General features: G+C 38.3%; 1 protein-coding gene across 1 annotated transcript in view; it reads left to right on the top strand.

The window, feature by feature from the left end:
* The window catches only part of RSPO2 (R-spondin 2), a 172352-nt gene extending 165691 nt beyond the window's left edge, over window positions 1–6661 (top strand). The window contains exon 5 of the mRNA XM_004580680.2: window positions 4865–6661. Within this exon, the coding sequence (XP_004580737.1) occupies window positions 4865–4980 (116 nt within the window). The 3' untranslated portion in view covers window positions 4981–6661. The remainder of the gene's footprint in view (window positions 1–4864) is intronic.
* Window positions 6662–26882: the final 20221 nt, after the last annotated feature.

Genomic DNA, 26882 nt, shown 5'->3' on the forward strand with positions numbered 1-26882 from the left:
GAGATCACTTTTAAGAAAGGTAGTATTAATTTTATATTCTCTTAATACATCCTGATGCCTGTCTCATTATATACTTGGAAATATTAGGTATTATTACTTTCAAGAACTTTTGTAGTAGCATCTTAAGCTCAAACACATTAGCCATTTTCATTTCCTTTCTGTGCTGTATTTAGGTCTCCTGTCTATTTTGATATGCACCTTGAAAATCTTTTAGGAACCAGCTGGCATTTTCCAGAGAATCATTAATCACTCTTTAATAAATAAATCCGCTGCTACTCATTCTCAAACTTCAGTTGTCCATATGACAAAAAGACAGACCAATTCCTATTCATTATGCACAACTGAGTCTTTATGACTTTGTATGTGAAGTAAACTTTAGGTTGTGCCTGCATAGCATCCCCTGCAATTGGCCAGCTTTGTAGGGTTGGTGGTTACACTGACGTGCTGTCTGTCTGTTCCAGCTGCTTCGAAGGATACTGGAATCTCTTTGAGGTGACTCCCAAGTCTCCATGGTTGGGTTGGCACTGTAGCCAATCAGCTTCAAGTGCTGTTTGTGGTGCCTGTATTCAGTGTGGTAGCATTGGTTTGATTCCTGGCTGCTCCACTAGCAGTCCAGCGTCCTGCTAATGTGCTTGGACAGAAGTTCAAGTACTTGAACTCCTGCCACCCACAATGGGAGACCTAAATGGGACTCTTGGCTTCCTCGTGGCTCAGATCTGGGTGCTGTGGGTAGTTGGGAATGAATGAGCAGATAGAAGACATCTTCTACTCTTTCTCTGCTGCTCTGCCTTTCCAACAAATCTAAAAAGGAATCTCACTGGAGGAGTTCATAGATGCGGGGAAGCCCGGGTTTCTAGCCACAGAATCACAGATGTATGAGAACTTAGCAAATGATCAATCCTGATTGTAAGTCATCATTTTTGTCATAAGTACGACTAACAATAGGTAATAGTTGCCGTAATGGGGCTCTCTTAATGCATATGCATATGTGTGTAAGACATGGCTTCAGAAAGTTCTTGGGGGAAAAGTGCAATGTGGATTTTCCATGAACTTTTGGAAGCTTCTTTGGCTGTGTGTTTGGAGGGGGAAGTTAAGAGGATAGCAATAGGGAAAGATCAAGAGAGAGGAGGTTTAAACCTTTATAGTCATAGCTATGGATTTTCCTCTCAGTTTCCTTTTATTATGTTTGTCCTTTTCTAGGGAGGGGAAAAGCCATTTGAAGGCTGGTCTTGAATTTAGGAGCTTGTGAAATCTGTGCCTGACTAGTGGTAGTCAGTATTTTCAAAGCTTCATGATATTTGTGAGTGTGTTGGTTATCTTGATGCAAAATAATATACCCTCGTTATGATTCCAACAGCAGTAATCCACAGCCGAAGGATAGGAATATTTCTATAAGGAACTGTTCTCCTTTCTCTGCACAGGAGTTGACAGGTTATCCTGTTGGACCATTTCCACATGTGTGCAAGTCAATGTAATTATGTTGGCAAGAGTGGCTTGATAGTATCTTTCAAGCTTTGCTCGTTTTCAGGATTTTGCTTGGCTGGTGATTTTCTACATCTTCCTTTCATTATCAAAACACAGATTTCCACATGGTTTCCTAACTGTGTAGTGAAAGACGCTGAAGTGTCTTCATTCTGTAAATGTGGCAACTGGCAGTCACAAATATGACTTATCAACTCAGTTACACGAGCATGCCTTGCTAGCAGGTTCCTTTCTCTGTGAAACCACATTACTTCCCTTTAAACACAGCCGTATCTGGGCCAGCTCTTCAATCCACCTATCAGGTAGCAAAAAAATGTTTTCTCTGTAGCACCCATTCTGCCTGATCATGACGAGCGTCACTTTGAGAATGCAGAAGTGGCCTTAAGAGCTCACTACCAAAGTTCTCAGTTTGATGAGTAGAACTAGTCCTTAATATGCTGGAGGTTGACAATTGTCTCGTCACATTCAAACTGTTTCTTTGATCCTAGATTTTATCCATCCCATGTCTGTACTTGAGAATATAAGACAAAATTAAGCCCATGATTTTCTGTTTGGGTGACTGGTAGGGCACTTCCTGCAGGTAGGAATGTGAAGCATCCTACCTTCCAGAAATCTTTCTGGGATTCAAATCTCATCTTTACAAATATAAAGAAATCAAGTGGCACCAGAATTAGCACACTTATGCACCCTACACAACTGATTTTGAATCATATAGAAAACAGGGGCATATATCTCAGTTAGCTTTGTTTTTTGAAAGAGTTATTTATTTTTATTGCAAAGTCAGATATGCAGAGAGGGGGAGAGACAGAGAGGAAGATCTTCCAAGGTCACTTGGGGAGCGAATCATCAGTTAGCTTTAATCTTACTAATTTTCTTGTGGCTCTGAGTCTTAGGAAGATTCAGAAGAAAATGTATTGAAGATATCTTCACACTTTGAGTTGAACTTAGAGTTCAAACAATATACTGAGGGGCACACAACATGTTTTTCAGTTAGTTTCAGCATCTCTCTGATCTCCTCTGGCTCTTAAATATTTACAGTGTACTCAACATGAGAAATGGGATTGACCAAGACCAAAACCAATAGCCAACCAATAGCAAAGAGAGGCTAACCAGAGAAGATCTGTATGGAAAACATTTAGAGTTGTGATTTGAGACCCCAAAGCATGGCTAGTCAGAACTAATGTCACATATTGAGTAACTTTTCTATTTCGGCAAAACTTACAGATCCCTTTATATTTACATCTATATCAGAATAATAAATTGAGTAAATGACACGAAATTGGTGCTTTTAAAATGAGTGTAGTCATTTTGCCTAGATTTGCAGTTAATAGTACACTTTCAAATTCCAATGGCATGATCTAGTTGAAGAACCAAATCATGAATGTGAAAAGCTTTCTTAAAATAAGTACACTTAAAATGTAGTAATATTAGATTACTTTTAAAAGAAATTCCAGGTTGCGTATAAATTAAGCATAAACCAAACAATTTTTAAATGATTTCAATTGAAGAGCTTTGTTTTCTTGGTTCTTTACTTTCCCTACATAAACTTTTTCTTAAGACTTTATAATTGAATCCTTTAAAATATGCTATTTTACATGTTTCATCTCTGCCCTCATTACACATATCTCATCATTAGAGATAATGTTACTAAATAGTTATAGCTTTACAGCTGTTTTGATTAATGATTGCCTGGGCTACAATTTCATCAGCTAGGATTAACTTCATTTAAAGATGGCAAAATGCCACCATAACATTAGTACCAGAATTTAATGAGAAACAGAAGTTAACTTCAAGGACTTTTATAATTTAATATGGGATACGATCATGTTCTCATTATTTTAACGTTGCATCCTATTAAAAACTTATCTTTTTCTTGTGATAAAAACTTCATTCAGCAACATTCGTGGAATACTAACTATGTGATGGTTCCTGTGGTAGGTGCTTGATGAGTGAGACTGTTTTTCTTCCTCAGCCAAAACAGACTTTTTCTGATAAGAGTTTAAATGAGAAACCCCCTTCATTTCAAAAATTTCATGGCCTTTCACAATCTTGTATGACATGGTTTCCTAGGCACAAGTCTCCCTAATTTCTAGCCAATTTCTCTATTTTTAACATCAGCCATTTTCTCCACAGTCTAGGTTGAGAAGTTGGCCAACCGCATTCCTGTAATGAAAAGATCTGGGACGTTGAGTTTTGTAGGTTTTATGCATGAGAAATGTCCCATTGTGGTACTGATTCTCCATCCTGGTCAACAGCTACATTTCACACGAATGCACGCCTGTGTGTGGTAGAACTATGCAATAAAATCAGAAGAAAGGCTGGAAGGAGAGGAAGAACAGTCACTAACATTTCTAGTCTACTGGAGAAAGATTTCCTTTAGTGAAAGTGTAACAATGTTGCTGTAACTTCTCTCACAGATAGACCTTTAATACATTTTCTGTCGTAAAAAAATCTCATGGTTTCTATGTGTTTAGAGTCTAGAGGGCAATGGGTGGATCAAAACCAATATCTTTATTCCTTATACATACTGGAAAACTTATGTACCCATATTTGCAGAGAAACATTACTGCATGATGAACAAAGTAAAATAGAGCAGCAGCAAAAGGAAACTGCAGCCAAAGATTTCTAATGAAGGAAAACCTCGGGTATTTAGCTTGTGGTCTGGGCTTCCTAGTGGCTAAGGCAAAGAGGGAGATAGGATAACTTGGTGTGCGTTTTTGGTAGTAGGATACCTACCACCAGTTCATTAGAACAAGCTAGCATTATTTTTGCTCTCTGATTTCCTTATCAAAATTTATATGTAAAGTACATAATGAATGATGTTTTTGTGAATTTTCATAGAAAATGAAAAAAAATACTTCCATATGTCACTTCATATATTGGCATGTGGAGAGCATGGAGGGAACACTTAAAAGCAATGCATTTTTTTCCCTCTCTCTCAAGGGGCAGAGAGGGGGAGTTTGAAACTCCTGGTATATTTACTGTAGATATGTGCTTATTTTCTTTTGACCCACTGACATATGGAGCAGTAGAAAGATGTAAAGATGTCTAGTAAAGGGTAGCATTGTTAAAAGTAGGAGGGGATAAGCGAAATTTTTGTGGCAGGAGGATATTTGAGAGACCGATCAGGCCACTGGGAGGTTTTTAAATATGCCAGTTCCCTGTAATAGGAAGATCAGTCTCTGCTTTAGACAGCATATCCAATTTAGTAAATTATTATTATTCCGTCAAAATTAATGTGAACAATTTTCTCTTTGAGGCTGCTTTTTCCATAGGTGATGTTTTCCAGATGGGCTTTGTTCAAAACTCTCCATGTTTTGTGCTTTCTTTTCTAGAGAAAGCCTTTTCTGACAAATCCGCCTTTCTCTTTCCCCCATTGCAGGGAAGAGACCACCCAAAGCAAAGGAGAAGAGGAACAAGAAGAAGAAGAGGAAGCTGATGGAAAGGGCCCAGGAGCAGCACAGTGTGTTCCTGGCCACAGACAGAGCGAGTCAGTAAAAGACAAGACACAGACAATAAATCTGGATTTTGTTTTGTTTTGTTTTGGGTTTGTTTCGCAAAGGTGCACAAAGCTACTCTCCACTCCAGCGCGCTGGGAAACAGCATCTGTTGCTGCTCTGACCAGTGTCTGTTTCTAGTATCATTGTGAAAGTAAGAGCCACAGGAGTGGTTTCTGGGTTATTTATGTTTTGATTTGAATCTGGAGACTGTGAAGCAGGAGCTTGTGAGCCTGACTCAGTGGAAGCAGGCACATGATTGGCTCGCTGCGTGCCAAGAGGATCCATCCCTGGTCCAGAGCACTTGTGAGGTGTGAGGCTGCCCATCATGCCCGGAGGAGGGACTCATGCCTATTTATGTGAAAGATACTCGGCAGGCGAAGCACTGTTCACCTGTGACCTTTGTTTGTCCCAATGTGCATTTCTGAGGATAAGTGTATGTGGATGCCTGCTTCGTGTTACCCTTGGTGTCCCAGCGTCTGTGACCTTCAAACTGTTGGATGATGAAACTGCTTGTAATTAGGGATGTGCTATGGAAATTCCTGCTCAGTTCCACAGCAGCTCTAATATGTACATATTCTGCTGGGGCTACATAGAAAGCTCTTCTTTACTGTATATTTATGCTTCCTTGTATGTAACAAGTCATACCAGATGAATATGATGTCACCTTGTTTCTAGTGGTTCCTAACCATTGTCTTAACTGTTCTAGGTTATATATGCAAGTGGACAAGTATTTTGCTGCCTCTTGAAAAAAAATTTTTTTGGGGGGGCTTATTTCTCATTGTAAGAATAGGATAAGCTAGTTTGTACATAGCCAATGCCCAGTGTCAAAACAGTTATGGACAGACCTTCCCCACTCCATGTGTCCCCCGCGCAAATAAGGCAGCATGTGGCATTTGGCCATCAGAAGAGCCTAGGATAGGATGAGTCTATGAAACACAACTGAAAACATGAGGAATTGCATGCACTTACTTGAAGAACTCCCTGTGCCATTTTATGGGCTACCTGGAAGAATTTGTCACACTTAATTATTCGACTTAAGAAATTGCTAGCTTTCCCCAAGTGTCAGTGATAGGGCATCTCATTATATCCCTGATCACTGTCGACATTACCTTCATGAAACCATGCATGGAATTTGACTAAGCCAGAGTGAATTCCAACAACTACCCGTCAAATCTCAACAGCTCTGCATTGAGTCAAACTTTCATATCCAAAATGGTAGAGGCAGGATGAAACTCTCCCAGGTAACATTCAGAATAATACTTTCCAAAACAGCTCCTTGGGGACAACCTGTTTTTAGAGGGTCATGAATTCTTAAAAAAAAATCAATCTTCCTGATCAAGGAAAAAATTAAACAAAAAAGAAATGTTTGCAGATTATTGGAGAAATAACCAAAGCAAGGAAAAGCCTTTGTCTCACCTTGCGTTGGCAAAACTACCTCTTCAGTATTTTTGTTTAATAGTTGAGTCAAAAGCATCTTCCCAGTATCAATGTCATGTGCAGCACTGTGGAAATACTGTTCTCAGAGATAAGCCATACATGAATGTTGTATACAACTTTAGCGTTGGCAGTTAGCCCTCAAGTGTTCCCCTCCTTCTCATCTGTTGATGCTGTATTCCTAGTTACTAAGTGGGGAGGGGTCTCCTTTGTAGAGTTCTTCATTGTTAATAAGTCAATACTTGTTCTGTTTCTGGGATGTTCCTTTTTGTGCATTAAAAACTTCAAAATTATGTTTTGTGAAGATTTTTTTGTTATAAAAATGTACATTTGGGATAAAAATGAAATTCTTGAACAATTAAACCCCCAAGTAATTGTTATTTTTTAAAAGAAAACAAAATGGAAAAGTAATGTTAGTAACTATATCTAGGACACTAGCTAGTTTAAAGTCAGGTTGCCCAGTCCAAGCCATCTCCAGTTTCAATGTCCTTATCTGTGAGATGGGGAACACAGTTACCTACCTACAGGGATGTAATTGAGTAGTAAATCTCTAGGGTGGTATTTGAAGAACTAAATTGGGTAAAATGTGTAAAGAACAGTATAACAGCAACAGTATTACGAAAAACTATGCCCATTACCTGTTAGTGCCTCTTTCACTGGATATTTACTCTCTGACATATTGGTTTCTCTTTAACAAAATAGACTATATTTCTGACTATATATGCTTCAATGTATTACTTGATTCCTAGAAAATATCTGCTAAACTTCTATTCTTGGAGCAATATATATATATATATATATATATGATTATATATAATATATATTTATATTATATATATACGTGTGTGTGTGTATATATATATATATATATAGGATTTCCAAGTTTCCCCCAGAAACCCAGCTTATGAAGCAATATATGCACAGATAGGAATTACTGAATCAACTGAGGCACTGCCAATGACATAAACCAACCTGGGGTGTTCAGACAAGAAACATAATAGCAGGGATTGGTTGCAGAAATGAACAAAGGGCAAAAAAGCTAGCATAGGTCAGCAGCACAGCCCTGAAATTAGTAACACCAGGAAGCCACTATTTCCCTGAGTTAGAGGATAACAAGGGGAAGTGGCATTTTCACAATCCAGACGTGAAGGCCACCCTGTTAGAATTAGTACCAAAGCAGGAGCTGCAGTAAGAAGTGGACTGACAGAAGGAGCTAGGACCAAGGATAAAGAACCTGTTAGGATCATCTCTAATAATCTCATTACTGTGGAAAGATCGCTTGGATCAGAGTGAGAAGAAAACACCCTGGGGCTCTCCACCTTCCAGCTTCAGTTTTCCATCAGTGCTGCTGTTATCCAGTTGTTCCCAGTAGCTCATGTGATAGTGTTCTCTATGAACACTCTGTTCTATTGTCCCAATAGAATAGACACCCCAGACGTGAACCCACACACCTAAAACCAACTAATTCTTGACAAATTAACCAAAATGAATCCAGACAGAAAGGACTGTCTCTAACAAATGGTGCTGGTAAAATTGGATATATGCTTGTAGGAATAAGAAACAAGATCACTACTTTTCACTTTATGCAAAAATCAACTCTAAGCAGATCCAGGATCTAAATGTACAACCTGACACCATCAAATTACTAGCAGAAAACATCAGGAACACCTTGCAGTACATAAACACAGGCAAATACTTTCTGGAGAGGACCCCAAAGCACAGGCATTTCAAACCAAAATGCACAAATGGGACTACATCAAGCTAAAAACTTTCTATAATGCAAGGGAAACAATAAAGTGAAGAGACAACCAACAGAATGGGAGAAAATATTCAAAAATTACACAACAGATAGGATTAATGTCCAGGATTTACATGGAACACCAAAACAAGAAACTCAGTTAAGATATTGGCAAAGGACATAAATAGGTATTTTTCAAATGCTGTAGTTCAAAGTTCTAATAGATACATGAAAAGTACTCAGGTTCTCTAGCGATTAGGGAAATGCAACTAAAAACTACAATGAGATTCTACCCAGTTCTGGTGAGAACAGCCTACATAAAAAGTCCACGATGATCATCACTGGCAAGGATACATGGAAAAAGGCACCCTAATCCACGGTTGGTGGGAATGTAAACTAGTGCCACCCCTGTGGAAGTCAGGATGGAGATTGCTCAGACAGCTGACGATAGCTCTCCTACAGGACCCAGCCACCCCAATCCTGGAGTATATCCACACGAAATGAAATCTGCCTAGGAGAGATACCCACAACCCCATGTTTATCATAGCACAATTCACAATTGCCCAGCTTGGAAAGAACCCAAATAGTCATTGACAGATGAATGGATAAAGAAAATGTGGTACATGGTACATTTACTTCACAGAATAATACTCAGCGAAGAAAGAATGAAATCTTACCATGTGCAACAAAATGGACCCTCTGGAAACTATTAGGCTTAGTGAAATAGGCCAGTCCATAAAAGACAAATATCTTATGTTCTCCCTGGTCTGAGACAACTAACATCAAACATAGACACACACAACTATGAACTCTACTAAGGACATTAGCATACTGGGAAATAACAGTCTGCATGCACCTTTCCTTCTGAATGATAGAACTCCCATTACTATTTTTAATTATACTTTTACATTTTTCCCCACATTTGTAATATTAGAATACATTTACATATTAGAAAGTTACGCCTGTAACAGTAAAATGAATTATGCCATTGTAAAAACTTGGGGACAAATAATAACAGGAGGATACCAGAAGGGAGAAAGTAGTGAGGGAGGAGGTATGATTCCCTGTGCATGTAAATCTGTATAAGGGAAAAAAAAAACAAATAAATAACTATATGTTAAAAAAAATCTTGTTACCAGCTTCACTCACTCCAAAACTTCATTTGTATTTCTACCACTTAACTTTCTACTGACCTATTTAGCCTTCTGTTGTCTTGCTCAAACACCTTCCTTTTTCTTACTTTCACATAAGCACAGTGCTTTTTAAACATCCTCTTCATCATGTAACATACGGAGATTCAAAAAAGACAAACACTGAGATCATCTTTCCCCTCCCAAAACTCCAGTGTTTCTTTACCAGTAAACTTGGGCATACTCACCATATGACTGATAACCTCTTGACTCGTGAAGGCATACATTTAAGGGTAAACTTGCCTTTAAGAGTAAGAGGTTGGTTTCATTTGGATAAATTCGCAGTAGTGGGGATGGCTGGATCATACGGAGATCTATTTAAAAATCTGAGAAATCTCCATTGTGTCTTCCATAGTGATTACATTCATTTACATTCCCACCAACAGTGGATTACCCTGCCCCATCCGCATCAGTATTTATTTACATATTTAAAGAGTAAATGGTTGCAACAAGCATTGTAATAGCATTGTAATATTCTGGGTCGAGATTATCAGGAATCAGTGCTGTGACAGAGTGAGCAAAGCTGTTACCTGTGGTGCTGGCATATCTGATGGGTGCTGGTTCAAGTCCCAGATGCTCCACTTTTAATCACCCTCCCTAGCTAATGCATTTGGAAAAGCAGTGGAAGAATCTCCTGGCTTTGGAGCTGCCTATCTTTGGCTGTAGTGGCCATTTGGAGAGTGAAATAGCAGATGGATGATCTCTATCTCCATCTCCAAATCTCCCTTGCAAATAAAAATAAGATCTTAAGAAAATATCACGGAATGCTCACACCCCATACTGGAGTGCCAGTCTGAGTTTTGTCTTCACTGTTAATCAAGCTTCCTGCTGAGGCACCGTAAGTGACAGCAGATTATGGATTGAGTGTTTGAGCCACTATCATCCAGGTGGGAGAACTAACTGGAGTTCAGATTCTTGGCCTGGCCTCACACTGGTGTGTTGTGGTTGTTTTGGGAATGAGCCAATAAATGAAAGGTAGCATTCTCTCTTTCTATCTCTGTCTTTTTCTTCTGTTCCAATAGATAATACAATAATCGAGCAGGTACAAAAGGTCATGGGAAATGTATATTTTTAAAATATTATTTGTGTACCAGTGAGAGCACTTATCCGCCAGTTCTTTTCCCTAAGTATCCCTAGAGGCCAGGCCAGGACTGGACCAGGCTGAACGTGAGAGCCATTAATCCAATCCTTGTGGTCGCAGGGACCCAAGGACCTCAGTCATCAATGATACTTCCCAGAATGCAATAGTGGGAAACTGTAATCAGGAGCTGGGTATGCAAGCATTGTAAGACTAAGTCCAAACACCCATGTCCACATTATCCTTCAGTTTCATAAAACAAACAGACAGACAAACTCAAAAGGCAGATGCTAGGGACGGGCTATGCCAAAGCCAGGAGCCAGGAGCTCCATGTGGAGGAGCCTCAGTACTACGACGGTCTTCTGCCGTGTCCCCAGGTACATGAACAAACGTCTGGATCAGTAGCAGAACAGCCAGGACTCAAACTGATTCTGATATGGGATGCTAGCCATGCACCTAGTGAATTAGCCTGCTGCACCAGGACCCTGAACCCTTAGACTTTTCCATGAACACTTGAAAGCCCTCTTGTTGAACAGTCTGAATGTTGTGTATTGTAAAAAGGCAAAATCAGATTTGCATTTAGTTTGTGATGGAATGTTACAACAAAATGCCATGCGCAGCCTCCTCCAGCTCGAGCAGGCCTTGTTAAATCATAACCTGAGCAAAATACACAGAGAAAATCCTTATCATTCCAAGCCAACACTAGCAACAGATTGAAGCTGACAGAGAAGTTACTTTTTGCTTCTCAGGTTCAAGTGGAAGCCCCAAAGAGCGACAGTTTTCTTCACCCAGAAATTCTTCAGAACACCCCCTCCAGTGTTTTTATAACCTTTCCACTGAATTTATAAATTATATCGGTATTTTAGTCTTCATAACACAAACATTTGTGCAGAATCAGCATGTTGCTCAGTAAAAATGGCTGTGCGTTTTAAAATGCACAATTATCCCCCTAATCTTCAACATCCCCCGAAGGAAGGGGAGGAGTGACTTAGAACAAAATCACATTTCAGGAAGATGTGTACTTGTTTTGTGTGTCTTCACACATAAAACACAGTCACCTTGGCATACAGTCACTTAACCCTGGGAGAAATGACGTTCCAATTAAGGAGCACAGTTGTATGCTGGTAGGCTTTCCTAATGGCGTTGTCCTGACTGCTCCTTGGGTTTCCATAGCATCCGCTGCTGCGTCGGCATGCTCTCCAGGACACAAGGAACTTTAATTTGAGCTTTATCTAGTGATTGCCCCCCCCCCCCTTCTCGTTGCTAATTTACAATGGAGTCACAAACCTTCTCACATCTGGTTTTGAGAAGAGCATGAGACCAATGTTTTCTGCAAAGGGCTATTCTAAGCTTTGAGGACTACATGGTGTTGGTCACAACTACTCTTTTCTCCTGTTGTAGCATCAAAGTAGCCACATTTAGTACATAAGCATACGGGCATGGCTATGCTAAAGTTCTGTTTATTTATGTCCAGTTGATAGTTTAAAATTAGTATGATATATTACACTTATTTTGATATTTTTCTAACAATTGAAAAAGAGTAAAATTATCAGATTACTAGCCATACCAAAACAGGCAGCCTTGTGGACTGGGCTTACAGACTGGATTTGCTAGTCCCTGATGTGGAAGATTTCTCCTTGGTTTGCACATTGTTCTTCTAAATTCAGTCATGGGAGGCTCCTAGTTCTGCCTCTTCTAGGAGTCCAGTAAATACTCTGCATACACATGGCATGGTAAACATCTGTAGATGCCATCAACCACTACTTCATGCTTCCATTTGTGCTATCTCACCCAATTATTAGTTTTTTTCTCTCTTATTGGCCACAAGTTTGTATTACAGGTCCGAGTCTAAAATAAAATATTAAAAAAATAAAATGAGACAGGCATTTGGCCTACCAGTTAAGATGCCAGCATCTCCCATGAGTTCAATATCTGCCTCTAGCTCCTGACTCCAGCATACCCACTGAAAAGACCATGGAAGGCAGCAGTGACAGCTCAGATAATGGAGTTTCTGACACTCATATGATATGTCTGGATGGCTTTCTTAGCTACCAGCTTTGGTCTAGCCTAGAAGCTTATGGAGGCACATTCTTCACCTCTCAAAACAACAACAACCACAAACACATCCATTTCTTTACTTACCATGCACAAATATCTGCGGTTCATTCAAGCCTCTATTGCATTATACATTGATACCTACTTTTTAGCTCCAAACATTAAGACAAAAGCCCTTGGGGGTGAATATGGTGGGTTAAGCTGCCATTGGGATGCTCACATCCTGTGCTGAAGACCTGGTTCCAAATCTGGCTTCTGATTAAGCTTCCTGCTAATATATGTTCTGTAAAGCAGTGGATGATTGATGGAACATGTATGTGAACCCTTTGCCATCCACATGGGAGACCTGGATGGAGTTCTAAGCTGTTGACTTTGGGCTGGCCAAATCCTAGCTGTTTTGGGGAGAGAACCAGTAGATGGAAGATCAATTAGTATTTCTCTCTTTTGTCTCTGAGCTTTACCTTTCTCTCGTGAAACTCCCAAAAAGCAACAAAAAAATCCTAGGTAATTTTTTTTCAATCTGAAACCTCTAAATTGATAAAAACACCTTCACTATCTTCTAGCATTTCCTAGCTCCTGCATTCTAATCAAATAATTATGTACTTTAACTTCTAGCTTTATAAATCCATACTTTTTTTTTTTTCTGTGCTATACCCTATTCTTGTTCTTGGGTCCCAAGTCTACATGAATTGATGCTGCATACTCATCTTAAACACAGTCAGGAAGACTTCTCTTTACAATGATTATTTGAATATACTTACTATCTCTTTATTATGCTTCTGGAATGCGTAATTCCTTAAGTGCCCATTATCTTTGTACCTTTTCTTAACACAGCTTATCTTTGCACATGTCCTTAATTGAGCCTGACTCCCACTTTATATCTTGCCTCTGAAAATTAAGTATGCATTGAATATCTTGTAAGAACAAAACCTGTTAAATAGTGACTACACTACCCCAGCTTTCTAGCTTGTTCATTTTGGCTGCTGGGTGAGTTTTAGACAAATGTTCAGCATGTAGAACCTATGATAGTGGTAGGAGAATTAAGGAAGGCATCTCTGAGGGATGTTCTTTTGCAAAAAGTCTGATTTCTGGGAATACAACAATCTAAGGAAGAGAAGCCCAGTCACTGAAATTAAGTGTTAATGTACACATGGGATTAGTATTATGAATATACAACCTGAATAGGAAAGTGATGAGAGTACATTCAGGAGGAACATGCAATCAATATGAAAGCAGGAACCAATGAAGGTAAAGTTGGGAGGGGCAAAGAGACCTTAGATGTTACTCTAAGAGCCTGACAATTCTTTGGCAGGTTTGAAGCAGAGAGTGACGTAGTCTCATTTCTATGCTCTATTTATTTGGGCTGCTGTGTGAAGGTGGGTTTTCAGAAACACAAGTTAGCAGATTAGTATAGAATCAGATAAGAATCCATGCGATATGGATTGGTGAATGGTGTTAATGGGTAGATTCACAGCACATTTTGGTAGAGGAAACTACAAGAGTTGCCAATGAGCTGGATGTGGGGTAAAGGAAGAAAATCAAAGATATTCCAAGGGTTTCTTTTTCTAAGGAATATGGAGAAAGTTAAGAAATACTAGAAAATAAATAGTTTTTACCTGCTAAATTTGAGGTATCTCTTAGATGTCTATATATGGATTCCAAAAGGCAGTTGCACGTAAGTTTGGAGTTGACAAAAAAAAAAGTTTAGAGCTAAAGATTTCATCTTGGGATTGGTTTCAGTGTATGGATGATGCTTAAATCTGTGGAACTTTAGGGGTTGATCAGAGAGAATATTAAAGGGAAGAAAAGAGACTTAGGAACACTCACACCTTGGTCACCAATGAGAGGATGAGAAATCAGCAGATTGTTAGGAAGTATTCAGGGAAGAAGATCTGCAGCTGGTAGCCACCTCTTGTAACCCAGGGCTTGGGAATCACATTTTGTACAGATTCCTTGCCCTTTGGTTCAGAGTTCAACTATTACAAGAAAGTAGGGATGACAATTAGCAAAGTGTGTAATGGTCGATGGTTTTACTATTCTCAAGTCCATTTACTTATTGTGTACTCTGCAAGAGAGAAATTGATAGACAGTTTATAATCTCCTTGAAAATAGTTTCATTGTAGAGAGAATTTAAAATAAGTCAATGCTTAAAAACTCTGGAAACCACTCGTTCCTATAAATGTGATAATGATACTTAATTTCAGGCTACTCTATCACCTACCAATTTCATCTACATTTATGATTCAATAATTATCTGAAGGACTCTACAAAGACTTTCTCTTTACTTCTTTCAAATTTAATGAACTATATCAAGTGAACAACAAAACATTCTGCAAATTAAAGGTCCTTGGGTTTGTGATTTTCAACAGGGAGGAATTTTTTTTTCAAACTGGTAATTATGGAGAGCCTCTGGTAGCAGCTCTGCAATGTGAAAGCCTGCATGTTGGAACAGAGAGAGGTATTGCACGTGCACAAGCAATCATGGTATTTCACTGGGAAGCAAAAGAGTGGCAAAAAATACCATTTCAAAAGGTTTATTTTGTAAGTTAGAACAACTAAAGCTTTAAGAACTTGCATTTCACGTATTAAAATTTAATAAATACATGCCTGATCCTTTTCTCTGTCATATATACTCATTGTGAGTTTCCCCTGTCTAGGTTATATGCTATCCAGAAAACTGTGACAGGGACTTCTGGTACTCAGCACATCCAGTTCTCTCCTCTCTGGTCACAGAGGAGCATTTCATTTCCCAATCTTCTTGAACTTGTATGGTTTCTTTGGATTGATTTTAATTCATGGAATTTGGATGGGAAATACAGATGTCGCTTCGGGGCTGGCACCCTTGAGTGTTGGGGTGCACTTGACCAAGATTTCTTTTCTCTTTTTGCTGTGACCACAAAGGGAGAGCCACAATGTGAAAGCAACATTGGTCTCTGACTCATGGTATGGGAAACAGTGGTTGCCCAAGCTAAATCAGGCATCGCCTCATCAAAAAGCATTGTACTAAGGAACCAAGTTTCTGGGTTATTAATTACCTTTGGGTAGCCTTGCATCCTCTGGAATGTAACTTTTTCAGTTTGATTTTTCTTGGAATCCAGTAATTATTATATATTACAGCACATATTATCTATTAACGGAGACTTGATCATAGATATATAAAAGTAGAAAAGCCAAAAGTATAGTGAACCATAAGCTTAGAATTAGAACAATAACCTCTACTTTCAGTGAAGTAAATCTCATTCTGACAAGAGATTGACAGATATACTGAAAGTGACAATAATTTATTGTCCAACTTTTTCCAAGATTCATACATATAACTACGAGCCAAAAAGCATGTGGTTTCTATAGGTTTTCTCCATGTGCCTACTTTGTGAAGAAGATACAGTGCACCCTTGAAATGGCAGCAAGCATGGCTGATAATGAATCTGTCCAACACTATGTCCTTTCACGTTATAGCATGGATCTTCCTCCCCCCTCCACCCCCCACAAAAAGCCTCATCAGAATCCCATCAATAATGGGCTGAATTTGACCCTTCCATGCCCTAATCCATAATGTAATTACATTTGGAAATAGAGCCTTTGATGGAGCACTAGGGGTAAATGACATCTTAAGGTGGGCTTGCTAAAAGAGGAAGAGACGGTGGGTGCACAGAACTGCCTTGTGCGGATGCAGTGAGAAGGTGGCTGTCTCCCTGCGGGTTAGAAGGGCCTCTGACGACATTCTGGCTTTACAGCCCGCCCAGGCGTGAGAAGCAGATTGCTGGTGTTTCAGCCCTGCAGCTCATGCTCCTCTGTACACATCTTCACCAGATGTGCACTTCCTTCAGGTAGCCTTCCTGACTCCTCATAGATACACTCTGAATTTCTACAGTGACTACGTTCAGTTACTTTTTTTAAAGAAGTTGCAACATGCATTTTTCACTAGCTGAGCTTAAACTGCTGGAAGCAATAACTGACTTTCTGTTTCAAATCTCTGTAGCCTACAAAATTATAGTAGCTGTTCAGTATGTTGTTAATTGAAAGGATTATGTTGATGGACTACTATCTGCTTACCAATTTTAAAAAATATACTCAAATCCAGGAAACCTGAGAAACCAGAGAAAAATGTTTCTTTGTCCAGGAAGGTGATTTTCGCATCAATTGTAAAACCCTTCAAATACATTACATTTCTTAAAAGAACCTGTTAGGATATAAATTGCTTCCTAGTATTTTTTTCTAAGATGCTTTTGCATTTTTGCTCAGTGTTTAAAAGGGGTAGTAAGAAGTAATGAGGGCAGTTTTTCTGTTTTAGTAGACTTCACAATTTATTAGATCAGCTCTCAATTCCAGGTAGTTTGCAAAGTGACACAGGGTCAGTTAAAATTTTAATTAGGAAAGAATAACATCTGTTTTAGATGTGATGCTTGAATTCTGTGATGAACTAAGTGACCTGGGCAGAAGAGCTATATGTCTCCTCTCACCACAAAGCGAAAATGTGGGTTCGTCCACTTGCAGTCCTGAGTCGTTGTGAGAACTATGCTGAATGTCTGATTCTTTCCTATGCCTCTTCATGCAGCAACAAATCCAGAAGCTTCGGTACATCTCTCTGTTTCTGCTTGTGAGGATCTGTCTCTCTCTACCTTCGCTTCTTTCATTGTTCTCGGCTACAGATGATTTTCTCATAGATGAAATATTTCTGAAAGTTCTTGGTGTTCTCTAATTTCGTTTTCTGAAGTTACATTACTAAGAGCTTACTGAGAAAATCTCAACATTGATCAAATGGAAAAAGGAAGCACCCCCAAGTAACAGCTCCGAGCAAAACCACTTTATGAGTGTGCGGCTGGAGTGCCTGTTAATGACACCAGTGCCCAGGTGGCCAAATTTATGTCCACCCTCTTGATCTGATAATACAGAGCAGGGCATGAATTGGTAATGAACCAGCCTGAAAACAGATGGTGACTCCATGTGTGGATGTTGCTGAAAACCTACAAAGGGGAAGCTTTAAATATGTGTCTTTAAATTTAAATTAGTGCATTTCAAAAACACAGACTGTTAAGCTTTTGAAAATCGCCTGGCCAAATCTGTTTCATCTTATAGTTTTGAACTCTGATGTGTTTTGTGAAATAGCAACAGACAAAATGGATGGTATGGTAGTTACCCTCTCTTTAACTTCTCAGTATCAGCGTTGCTCCACTGTAATTAGGTGCCTGTGTGTAGTTCTTTGTCATTAAATTTGCTATACTCTAATTAGGAAATTTAGACAATTTAAAAGACTACCATCTAAAAATTAGCACGAATTATTAAATATACTTTGTCAGATCATATGACTTCTCTTTTGTTCTGCAATACTTGTTGAGTGTTTAGTGCTGAAACTATTTTCTTTCAAACATCTTCTTGATGTTTACATTTATTGTATTTACTGCCAATCAACTATAATAAATGACATTCTGCTGGCTGGGTAGATGCTTAGGCTATATTGAGATATTTGGGCCTGAATTTGTTTAGAAATAATTATTTCTTTGATTTACTGTCAAAGAAAAAAAAATGGTACTCAAATGCCTGTTCAAGTATTCACCAGAAGAATTTTGGAAAAAAACTCACCCTGTGATTTCGTGTAGACCTTAAATGATTTAATATAAAATTACAGAGAAATGAGTGAGCAGAGTTTACAGTGAGCCTAGAATTTAGTCTGCGTTCTATAAACAGTGATCTGTCATTCCTCTTGCTACACTGGGGCATTCATATTTGTAACTAGGTCACAAATTCTCAGAAGAAAAGGCACTTAGGTTTAAAAGATTGTTTTTGTGGATCACTTAGCACAATGGTTTGCATATATTAACTTATATTTCTGCAGTGATTTATGGTGATATGTATGTAGGCTGAGTGACTGCATTTATCTGAGTCCCCTAACTGTCTTTATAACAAGCAAACAATGTTCAGGAATAGAGGAATCTGAAGTAGGTGGTCAATTGTTTATGAACAGGCCTGATGAATGTACATACTCCCTTCAGGACAGAGGGCTATCATAATTAAACTGAAATCATATCCCTTTTATCTTTTTCAATGTTTTGACACTAAAGTGAGGTCTGTTTAATTGTGAATTATAAGGCATATTTAACAATATATGTCAAGCAGTACAGCCCACTTGAAGTAAGTTCTGACTTGACATATTCTGCATGCATGGTTAAAGTACCTAGGTAGCCTCACTAATACAACACATTTCATGTTGTGTGTTGGAAGAGGACGCAGGAAAAATGAAGCAGCATGAAATTTAGTGACAGAAACAGAACTGCCAAGGCACTTGAGCACTTGAATCCAAAGTGCTGCAATTCAGTTGTGAAGAAAATATTCTGCTAAAGCAAGCACAGGGAGTCATTCCACTACCCAGTGCACATATTTACCTTGGGATTTGTCCCTCCAAAGGTTCCCCTGCAGGGAAGACTTGTTCTCTGACAGCACCCCTAGGAGAACAATGCCATCTGCAGAGTTGGGGGGATGGTGTTTGACCCAGTGCTATTCCCAAGTTACCCAGTTTTGGAATGACTGGTGTAAGGAAGGTTTGCTCATGCTCAACTTCATCACTTGGCAGAATTTGCTCAAGTTTATGCCTTGTCTTGGAAATCCAAAGTATAATTTACTCACTTGTGTCAGAATGGCTGAACTTCAAAAGACAGAGAAGAACAGATGCTGCCAAGGGTGTGGAGAAAGAACACTTACACACTCTTGGTAGGAATATAAATTAGTGCAGCCACTGCGGAAAATGGCATGGAGATTTCTTAAAAACAAACTGGAAATAGATGTACCATAGGATGACCCAGCAATCACACTACTGAGTACATACACAAAAAACAAGTCACACTGTGTTAGATACTTGCATCACCATGTCCATAGCAGCACTGTTCACAACAGTCAAAATTTGAAATCAGCCAAGGTGTCCACCATCAGATGAACAAAGGAAATACCACGTATATTCACAACAGAGCATTACTAAGCTACAGAAAAATTAAATCCTAGAATTCATATCAAAATTCATGCAAAAAGAAGCATCACATTGAGTAAAACAAGCTGGACACAGAAAGACAAACAGTGCCTGGTCTCATTATACGTGGGAGCTAAAATTTTAAAATAGTAAAAAACAGCAAAAGCAAAAAACAAAAGCCTATGTATATTAGTACTGTTGCAAATGTGCTTTTGTAAAATTTTGTTTTATAACTTTGTCATGCCAACAGTTAAGAATGTTAGGCTATTGTAATTTTAATGATCTGTGATTACTTTGAAATTTGCTATACATAGATGAAGTGTTCAGTTTTCCATTCCATTATTGCTTATGCTCTTTACCTATCTTTCTTTGAAGCTAGGATCTTTTTGCTTTTTCCTTGTAAAACTTATTTGAATAAACATCAAGCATTTTTATTGAAATATAAATTGAATATATTTTATCTCAAAAACTAACAAAGAGAGAAGGAAGGAGGGTAGAAGAGAAGGTGACTCTGTTCTGCCCAGACGCTCTTCTACCCAGATTAGAAAATAACATATTAAGAGTGTATGTACACACTATATTGAATCTGTTAAAAATGAATGACAATAAATTAAAATACAACAAGGGTTTAATAAAGATGGAAGGAGTCCTAAAACGATTTTAAAAAGCACTAATATTTAAAGACGTTTATTATTTTAAAATGTAGAGGGATAAGTTTTGTGCATTTAAGATGCCATCTTCCACACAGGTGCCTAGGTTACCACCTCAGCCCACCTCCCACTGTTAGCTTCCAGCTGATGCTCACTGATAGCAATAGGTAGCTAAAGTGTGTGGGTTCCTATTGCCCACACGGGAGATTGATATTGAACTTCAGGCTACTGGCCTTGACCCAAGAGTTTGCTATGTTAGCTTCTACTTTTGAAAGCATTAAACATTAAAAATTAAAATTGGAATCATAGTGATCAAAAACAGTTTAACACTTATTTTAAAATCTAATCGCTTTTTTATTTGTGGTATTAATTGTATTTAAAATGTTATTTTAAAATAAATTATAGTTAGGTGCACACTTAAACTGAGTCCGATATTATGCTATCTGATTCCGATATTTTGCTATGAAGCTTCTATGAAAGTTAATCTTTGTATACAGCTGGACCTGAAAATACCATTCTTTTTCTCAGATAGCTCATCTCTGGAGGGGAAGAGAGATACACCAGCAGGGTCACTTAAATATCTTGTGGAGGCCAGTACAAAATGAAAACACAGTTTCAATAGAGACAGCACAACATGAAAACCAAGAGTAGGACCTGGGTCCTGTGTAACCTCAGGGGCATAGTCACAAAGCCTGCCCCAGATAAAAGCAGACAAGCAGCTGCGGATAAACAATCACCCTGGCAGAAACAGAGACTTGTTTGGTCTTGCTTTCTACACTAACCAGATATTAGGGAATATGTATTATTTTAAAGACCAAATCCATAATTTGGAGGAAATAAGAGCCCTTCTCATGTATGAAGAGCAGGGAGGTGGATGCATGGGACAAACACTGAACACATTGGTGACTTTGTTTTCCTGGCTGTGGGAACCCAGGAATGGCACACTGTGCTCTTCTTCTTTTTTTTTTTTTTCTTTCACTCAGTCAAGACAATGTAGTTCTAAGAAAGCAAGTGAGCAATATTCCAGCATGGAACCTCAATAGAGTTTTTACAATAAGAGTGAACAGACCAACAGACCTTTTGGCTTCATTTATTTGGATTAACTTCAATGTCTGAAAGTTGCTAAGTAACACTTTAAATAATAAGAGATTTCAAGGCCAGGAAATTAATGATCCATGACCCTATTTAAGAGAAATACTAGGGCATCGTAAGGCGAGATGGCTGAGAACAGGAATGGGAATTTTGGGTAATACACTTAACCACTTTCATGTGCTTCTTTTTCATTGCTGCTCACAGTCAATTTGGCATTATATTTTATTAGGCCATTTATTAATATCATTCATCAGTATCTCAAGTTAGCTAATAATTCCATGACAAAAAAATGGTATAACTATTGTACAGTCATTAAAATATCTAAACGAAGTAATTTCCAGATCTGATAAACGTACATGTTTGGAACACATAAAGTGAACAAGATAGTTTTTTTCAATATAAATTTCATGGGCTTATTTCAGCAAAATCAAATTAAACTCCATGTGTGTGTATGTGTGCACATGTGTGCATGTATCTGTTCTTCTCACACAGGCACGCTCATCTGTCACAAACTTCTCACTGTGCTGTATACAGGTACCCATGTCACTTTGGCAACCAGGTCCTCCTTGTGAAATTTAAGTCAAAGACTCAACTTTGCCACAAAGAGGACTCTGCTTGGGCAGAGAACAATCGCTGAAGGGCTCCTGAAGCCAGACTTGGCACCAACTCTTGACTGAAACACAGGGGAACTTCAAAGGATACAACAGCTTCTGTGGGTTAGTGGCCATGGGATTTTTAGTGTTGAATAAAAGCTTCGATTGGAATGGAAAAAAATTGGCTTGAATTTATTTCGCTGAAAACTTAGACCTTCAGGGTGAACATATCACCTTTTAAAACAAATGATCAATTTCTTTATAGAAGACATTGAATTTTTCATAAAAGAAACTTTTTCAAAGGGTAATTTATCTTCTAGCAACCACAGTGAGACTCTTGAGCTCACATCCGAGTCCATCTCATAGCCTTTGAGAGTGGAGATCCTGGGAGAATTGGGAGTCTTACGGGTAAGAACATTTCAAGGCATTTATTTTAGCTGACACAGGAAAAGCTGGCATCTTAGATACAGCTTGACACTTTGCTCAGAACTGTAACTTGCTTACAAGTGATCTAAATCTGGAGCTTTATTATTTCTGTGATAAACTCAGAGAGTGGCTACTTAAATGTGGCTTTTTCTCCCTGTCAATGCGTGGGTATCCTGAGGAGGAGGATGTTTCATAGCCCTGGAGCAATTTAGTAACCCATAGGAAGTCTGGATAAATCCAATGAACTAATGTGTAAAGTATTTCTTATGTAGCAAACAGTTCCATACAAATAGCTCAGGAATAAGGTAGGCTATTCATGAGAGTGTCAGAGAACCCTAAAGCAATGTGTGGCACAATGTATCACCACACAGGCTTCATGAAGAACATTTGGAGAGCACGTGCTGACTCTTCTCCCTGTATGGTTCTTGTGTTCATTACTCTCAGGACAGACAGGTGCAGTCTACCAGCCATTGGATCCTGGAATTGTTGTCTTGAAGGACAGATCTAGCTTGAGCCCTCATGTGTTAGGATACATATCACTCCCAGGTTTCTTGGTCCGGTATCAATTCTGACCTCTTTGTTCAAGAGTTATGAAAGCCTTCAAAAATTGCTACAACATCATAAATTTGGCTACACCTACCAAACCACTTCTCTTTAATTCATAGCAAAAGTAAAGAAGCAATACTCTATCCTTTGCTTTCATAAATGAAGAAATTACTAAAAGAAAAACTAGGTGGTTAGGGGTAAGGAGAATTTTACTGATTTATGATTTAAGAAGGACAAAATATATTCCATCAAAACTCTAATAAATTTCTAATTGAAGAAGATAAAATAAGCTATGCTGATGTGATGTTTTGAGAAGAGAAAAATATTTCATAAAATGGAAAACAAGAATGACAAATAAACAAGTTGAAAAGATGTCTAATCCCACTAATAGTAAGAAAAATGAAAATTCAAGACAGATTGAATTACTATTTCACACCCTTTTATTTGAAAATATTTTTATAAATGATTATGCCAAGAATTAGTGAGAACGTGGAAAACAGGAATTTATATACTGCTGATTGGAATTTATACAGCTAAAAACATTTTGGAGTATTTGGTAACATCTATAAAGTATAAGTTTTATGTATTAGATGATCCAATAATTCAATTTCCAAGCATGCCCCTGGGAGATTTTCACACATGTGCACATGCCACCCTATGTAGCAATGTTTATGGGAGTTTTGTTGAACCAACATTGTTGAAAGTCTGTCAACCAGAGCAGAAATAAATCTTGGAATGTTCACATAATGGAAGAATATGAGCAGAGAAGTGACAACTAGCTTCACACATATCAACAAGAATTAATCTTACACACTTGCAGAAAAATCCAGTTTCCAGAATACTTAGAGATTGATGTCATTTACAAGTTTGTAAAGAAACACAATCAACGTTGTATACAAATGTAGTATATATGTACAAAGCAAAATGAGAAACAAATGCAGAGATTTGGCAGATGCTACTTTCAGAATGGAAGTTACTTCTGTTAAAAGATCTTGGGTAGGATGGAGAGGAACAAGTGAGGGACATAGGAGATGTCAATAATATGGGCTATGTTTTACTTGTGAAAATTTTCTTTATTGGTTTAAAACTTTAAAATTTTGTATTTGATATATTTCATAATTTTTTAAAAGGATGTATGGGATGACATGTGAAGACTTGGCCGAGGATAGCTGTCTCCAAAGAACTAGATCCAGAAATTTCCAGGAATAGGAGGGTGGGAGTAGAGAGAGTAGGAAAAGCTCCAGCTCACTGAAAAATGAGGGGACACACCCCAATAATAGGCAGGATAAACTATCTTTCTCCTTCTGGCTTTAGCTTGGAAATGAATGCCACCTGAAATTAATTCCTGTTTATCTTCACGTTTTGTCTAGCTATGGTAGATAGGAAGCTATTCAAAGAGTGTACCTGCTTCATCGTCACAGCCTCATGTGGCAGTAAGTGCTTGGCACATAGTGAATACTTCACAATACTGGGTGGGTGAAGGGATAGGTTAACACCAGAGGACAAATCTGATAATACAAAGATGACCTCATCATTCATTGCCATGGATATTTTGATTTCAACACGCAAGAATCAGGACAGACAAGATACTGTAAATCAAAAATAAAATACATGGGTTCAGCTGCGAAATGAAAGGGGACTACATGTTCTATTATGAGGGTCAAGTTAATTACCCTCAAAGTGGCAATTATGGAAGATGATTCTAATTTGAAACTGGTTTTCTAGTTGGTGTTTGGCTTTTGGAAATTTCACCAACTTTTCATTTATGTATTTTGTTGTTGTTGCTTAACTCTCCACAACTTCCCTTTCAATCAACAAACCATCCAAATTCTTTAAGATCCCCGAGGGGAAATCACCTGAAGAGTCAAAGAACTAAGATTACCACCAAGTTTTTTTTTTTTTTTTTTTGCTATTTCAAATCTTTTTAAAAACACATAAATGTGTTGAGATTATGAAACATTTTCTCTACAAATATCACCTCCCATGTCTTTCCTGACTACTCAAACTGAAAGAGAAATTCCTTTCCCATCATTCTGCTCAGGCAGTGACACAAGATCTATTTGTCCATGTAGTGAGCATATCTCCCCACCTCCTCTTGCCTCCACAGAATTTAATTTCCAAGAGAGTGCGAACTATGGCTATGGCTATATTGTTGGTTTTATCACTAGTAGCTGATATAGTGCTGGGAGATAGGAATCTTAAGCAATATATGTTAAATGAATTGATTAGTGATGGAGTCTTGCATATGCAGCAATACCCTTAGCCAGATTTTCCTTTTAGCAATGAAAGTTAGACTGGCACCATGTTGTATCAGGCTGAGCCTCCATTAGTCACGCTAACTTCCCATATGGACACTGGTTGGAGTCCTGGCTGCTTCACTTCCCATCCAGCTTCCTGATATTGTGCCTAGGAGGGCAGTAGAAGATGGCCTAAGTTCTTCGGCCCATGAAACTGAGTCAGAGACCCAAACCCAGAGGAAATGCCTGAATTCCAGTTTCCAACTGGCCCAGCTCTGGCCATTGCTGCCATTTGGTCAGTGAACCAGTAGATGAAAGGTCTCTCTCTCTCTCTCTATCTCTCTCTCTGCCCCATGCCCTCACTGCCCCTTCTCTCTCTGTAACACTGCCTTTCAAATAACAAAATCTGGGGGAAAAATCTTCCTCTATGTGTTAATCCAGATGATCATTGACTCAAATACAGTGATAGCAGGGAATTAGTTATGAACTGTCCCTCTCTTTTTGAAACATTGAGGGTATATGTGGCATAGAAGAAAGGCATATATTTTAAGAGTCTACAATTTGATAAGCATAAACATTGAAATACCCATGAAACCACATTAATATCATGGTAATCAGATATTACCAAAATGATAATATAACTCCATAGTCTCTGAAAGTTTTCTTATGGCCCTTTGTCATTTCTTTGTACTTATCTCTGTCCTCGGGCAAGGCACTCATATGCTTTCTGGAACACCACACTGATTCACCATTTTTGAGAATGTTATAAATTGAATTATATAGCACATACTCTTTTAAAAATAAGATTTTTTAAATAGAAACACAGATTTACAGAGTAAAGGAGAGAGACTTACAAAGAGAGAGAGAGGAGAGATCTTCCATTCGCTGGTTCACTCCCCAAGTGGCTGAAACAGCTGGAGCTGAGCTGATCTGAAGGCAGAAACCAGGAGCTTCTTCCTGGTCTCCCACACAGGAACAGGGTCCCAAGGTCCTGGGCCATCTTCCACTGCCTTCCCAGGCTACAAACCAGGAGCTATTTGGGAAGTGGAGCAGCTGTAGGGTATCTGGGCACATGCAAAGTGAGGATTCATCCACTAGGCCATCAACTGAGCCCAACATATACTCTTTATACCTACCTTCTTTCATGCATAATCATCTTAAGACTTGTTTATTTATAAGTTATATGAAGCATTAGCTCAGTCTTTTTCATTGTGCTATTCTATATATGATATATCTCTATACCAGTTGAAAAGCATTTTAAATGTTGGGCTACTGCAACAGAGCTAAGAATATTAAGTAAAAGTGAAAGTAAACATATGTTTTCCTGTTCTTCACATAGATTGCTAGTGGAGTAGCTGCATTGTAAGATTTAACATTTGCATACACCAAAAGTGGGTGAGAACTACAATAGATGTATATTGTCACCATTAAATATGTGGTTAACCTCCCTAATTTTAAATATATTAGATATGTAGTTTAGTATGATGCTTTAATTTGCATGTTGTTAGCATATATATATATTTACATTTAAAAAATGCTTTGTTTGTTTTATGATATAGTTCCGTAGGCTCTGGGGTTGCCCATTCTCTTCCCCAAGGTCACTGCCTCATTGATTTCCCTTTCAGTTTTACAATGGATGCCCTTCATGTTAGTATATTTTCTTGTGTGTGATTAATATAATATGTTCTTTGGTAAGATATTTTGTCCACTTTAAATTGTGTTGTTTGCTTTAAAAATTATAAGGGTGACGTAATTAGGATATAGCTTCTATACATGCTTTATCATTTGCTGTCCTAGGCTATATAGTTATACTTTTCCTCTTTTAACAATGCCTTCAAGGAACAAAAGATCAAGGTTCCTCTATTCAACTAATTTACTAACTGCAAATTTAGTAACTTCTCTC

Source organism: Ochotona princeps, chromosome 9, assembly GCF_030435755.1.
Source record: "Ochotona princeps isolate mOchPri1 chromosome 9, mOchPri1.hap1, whole genome shotgun sequence".
NCBI lineage: Eukaryota > Metazoa > Chordata > Mammalia > Lagomorpha > Ochotonidae > Ochotona > Ochotona princeps.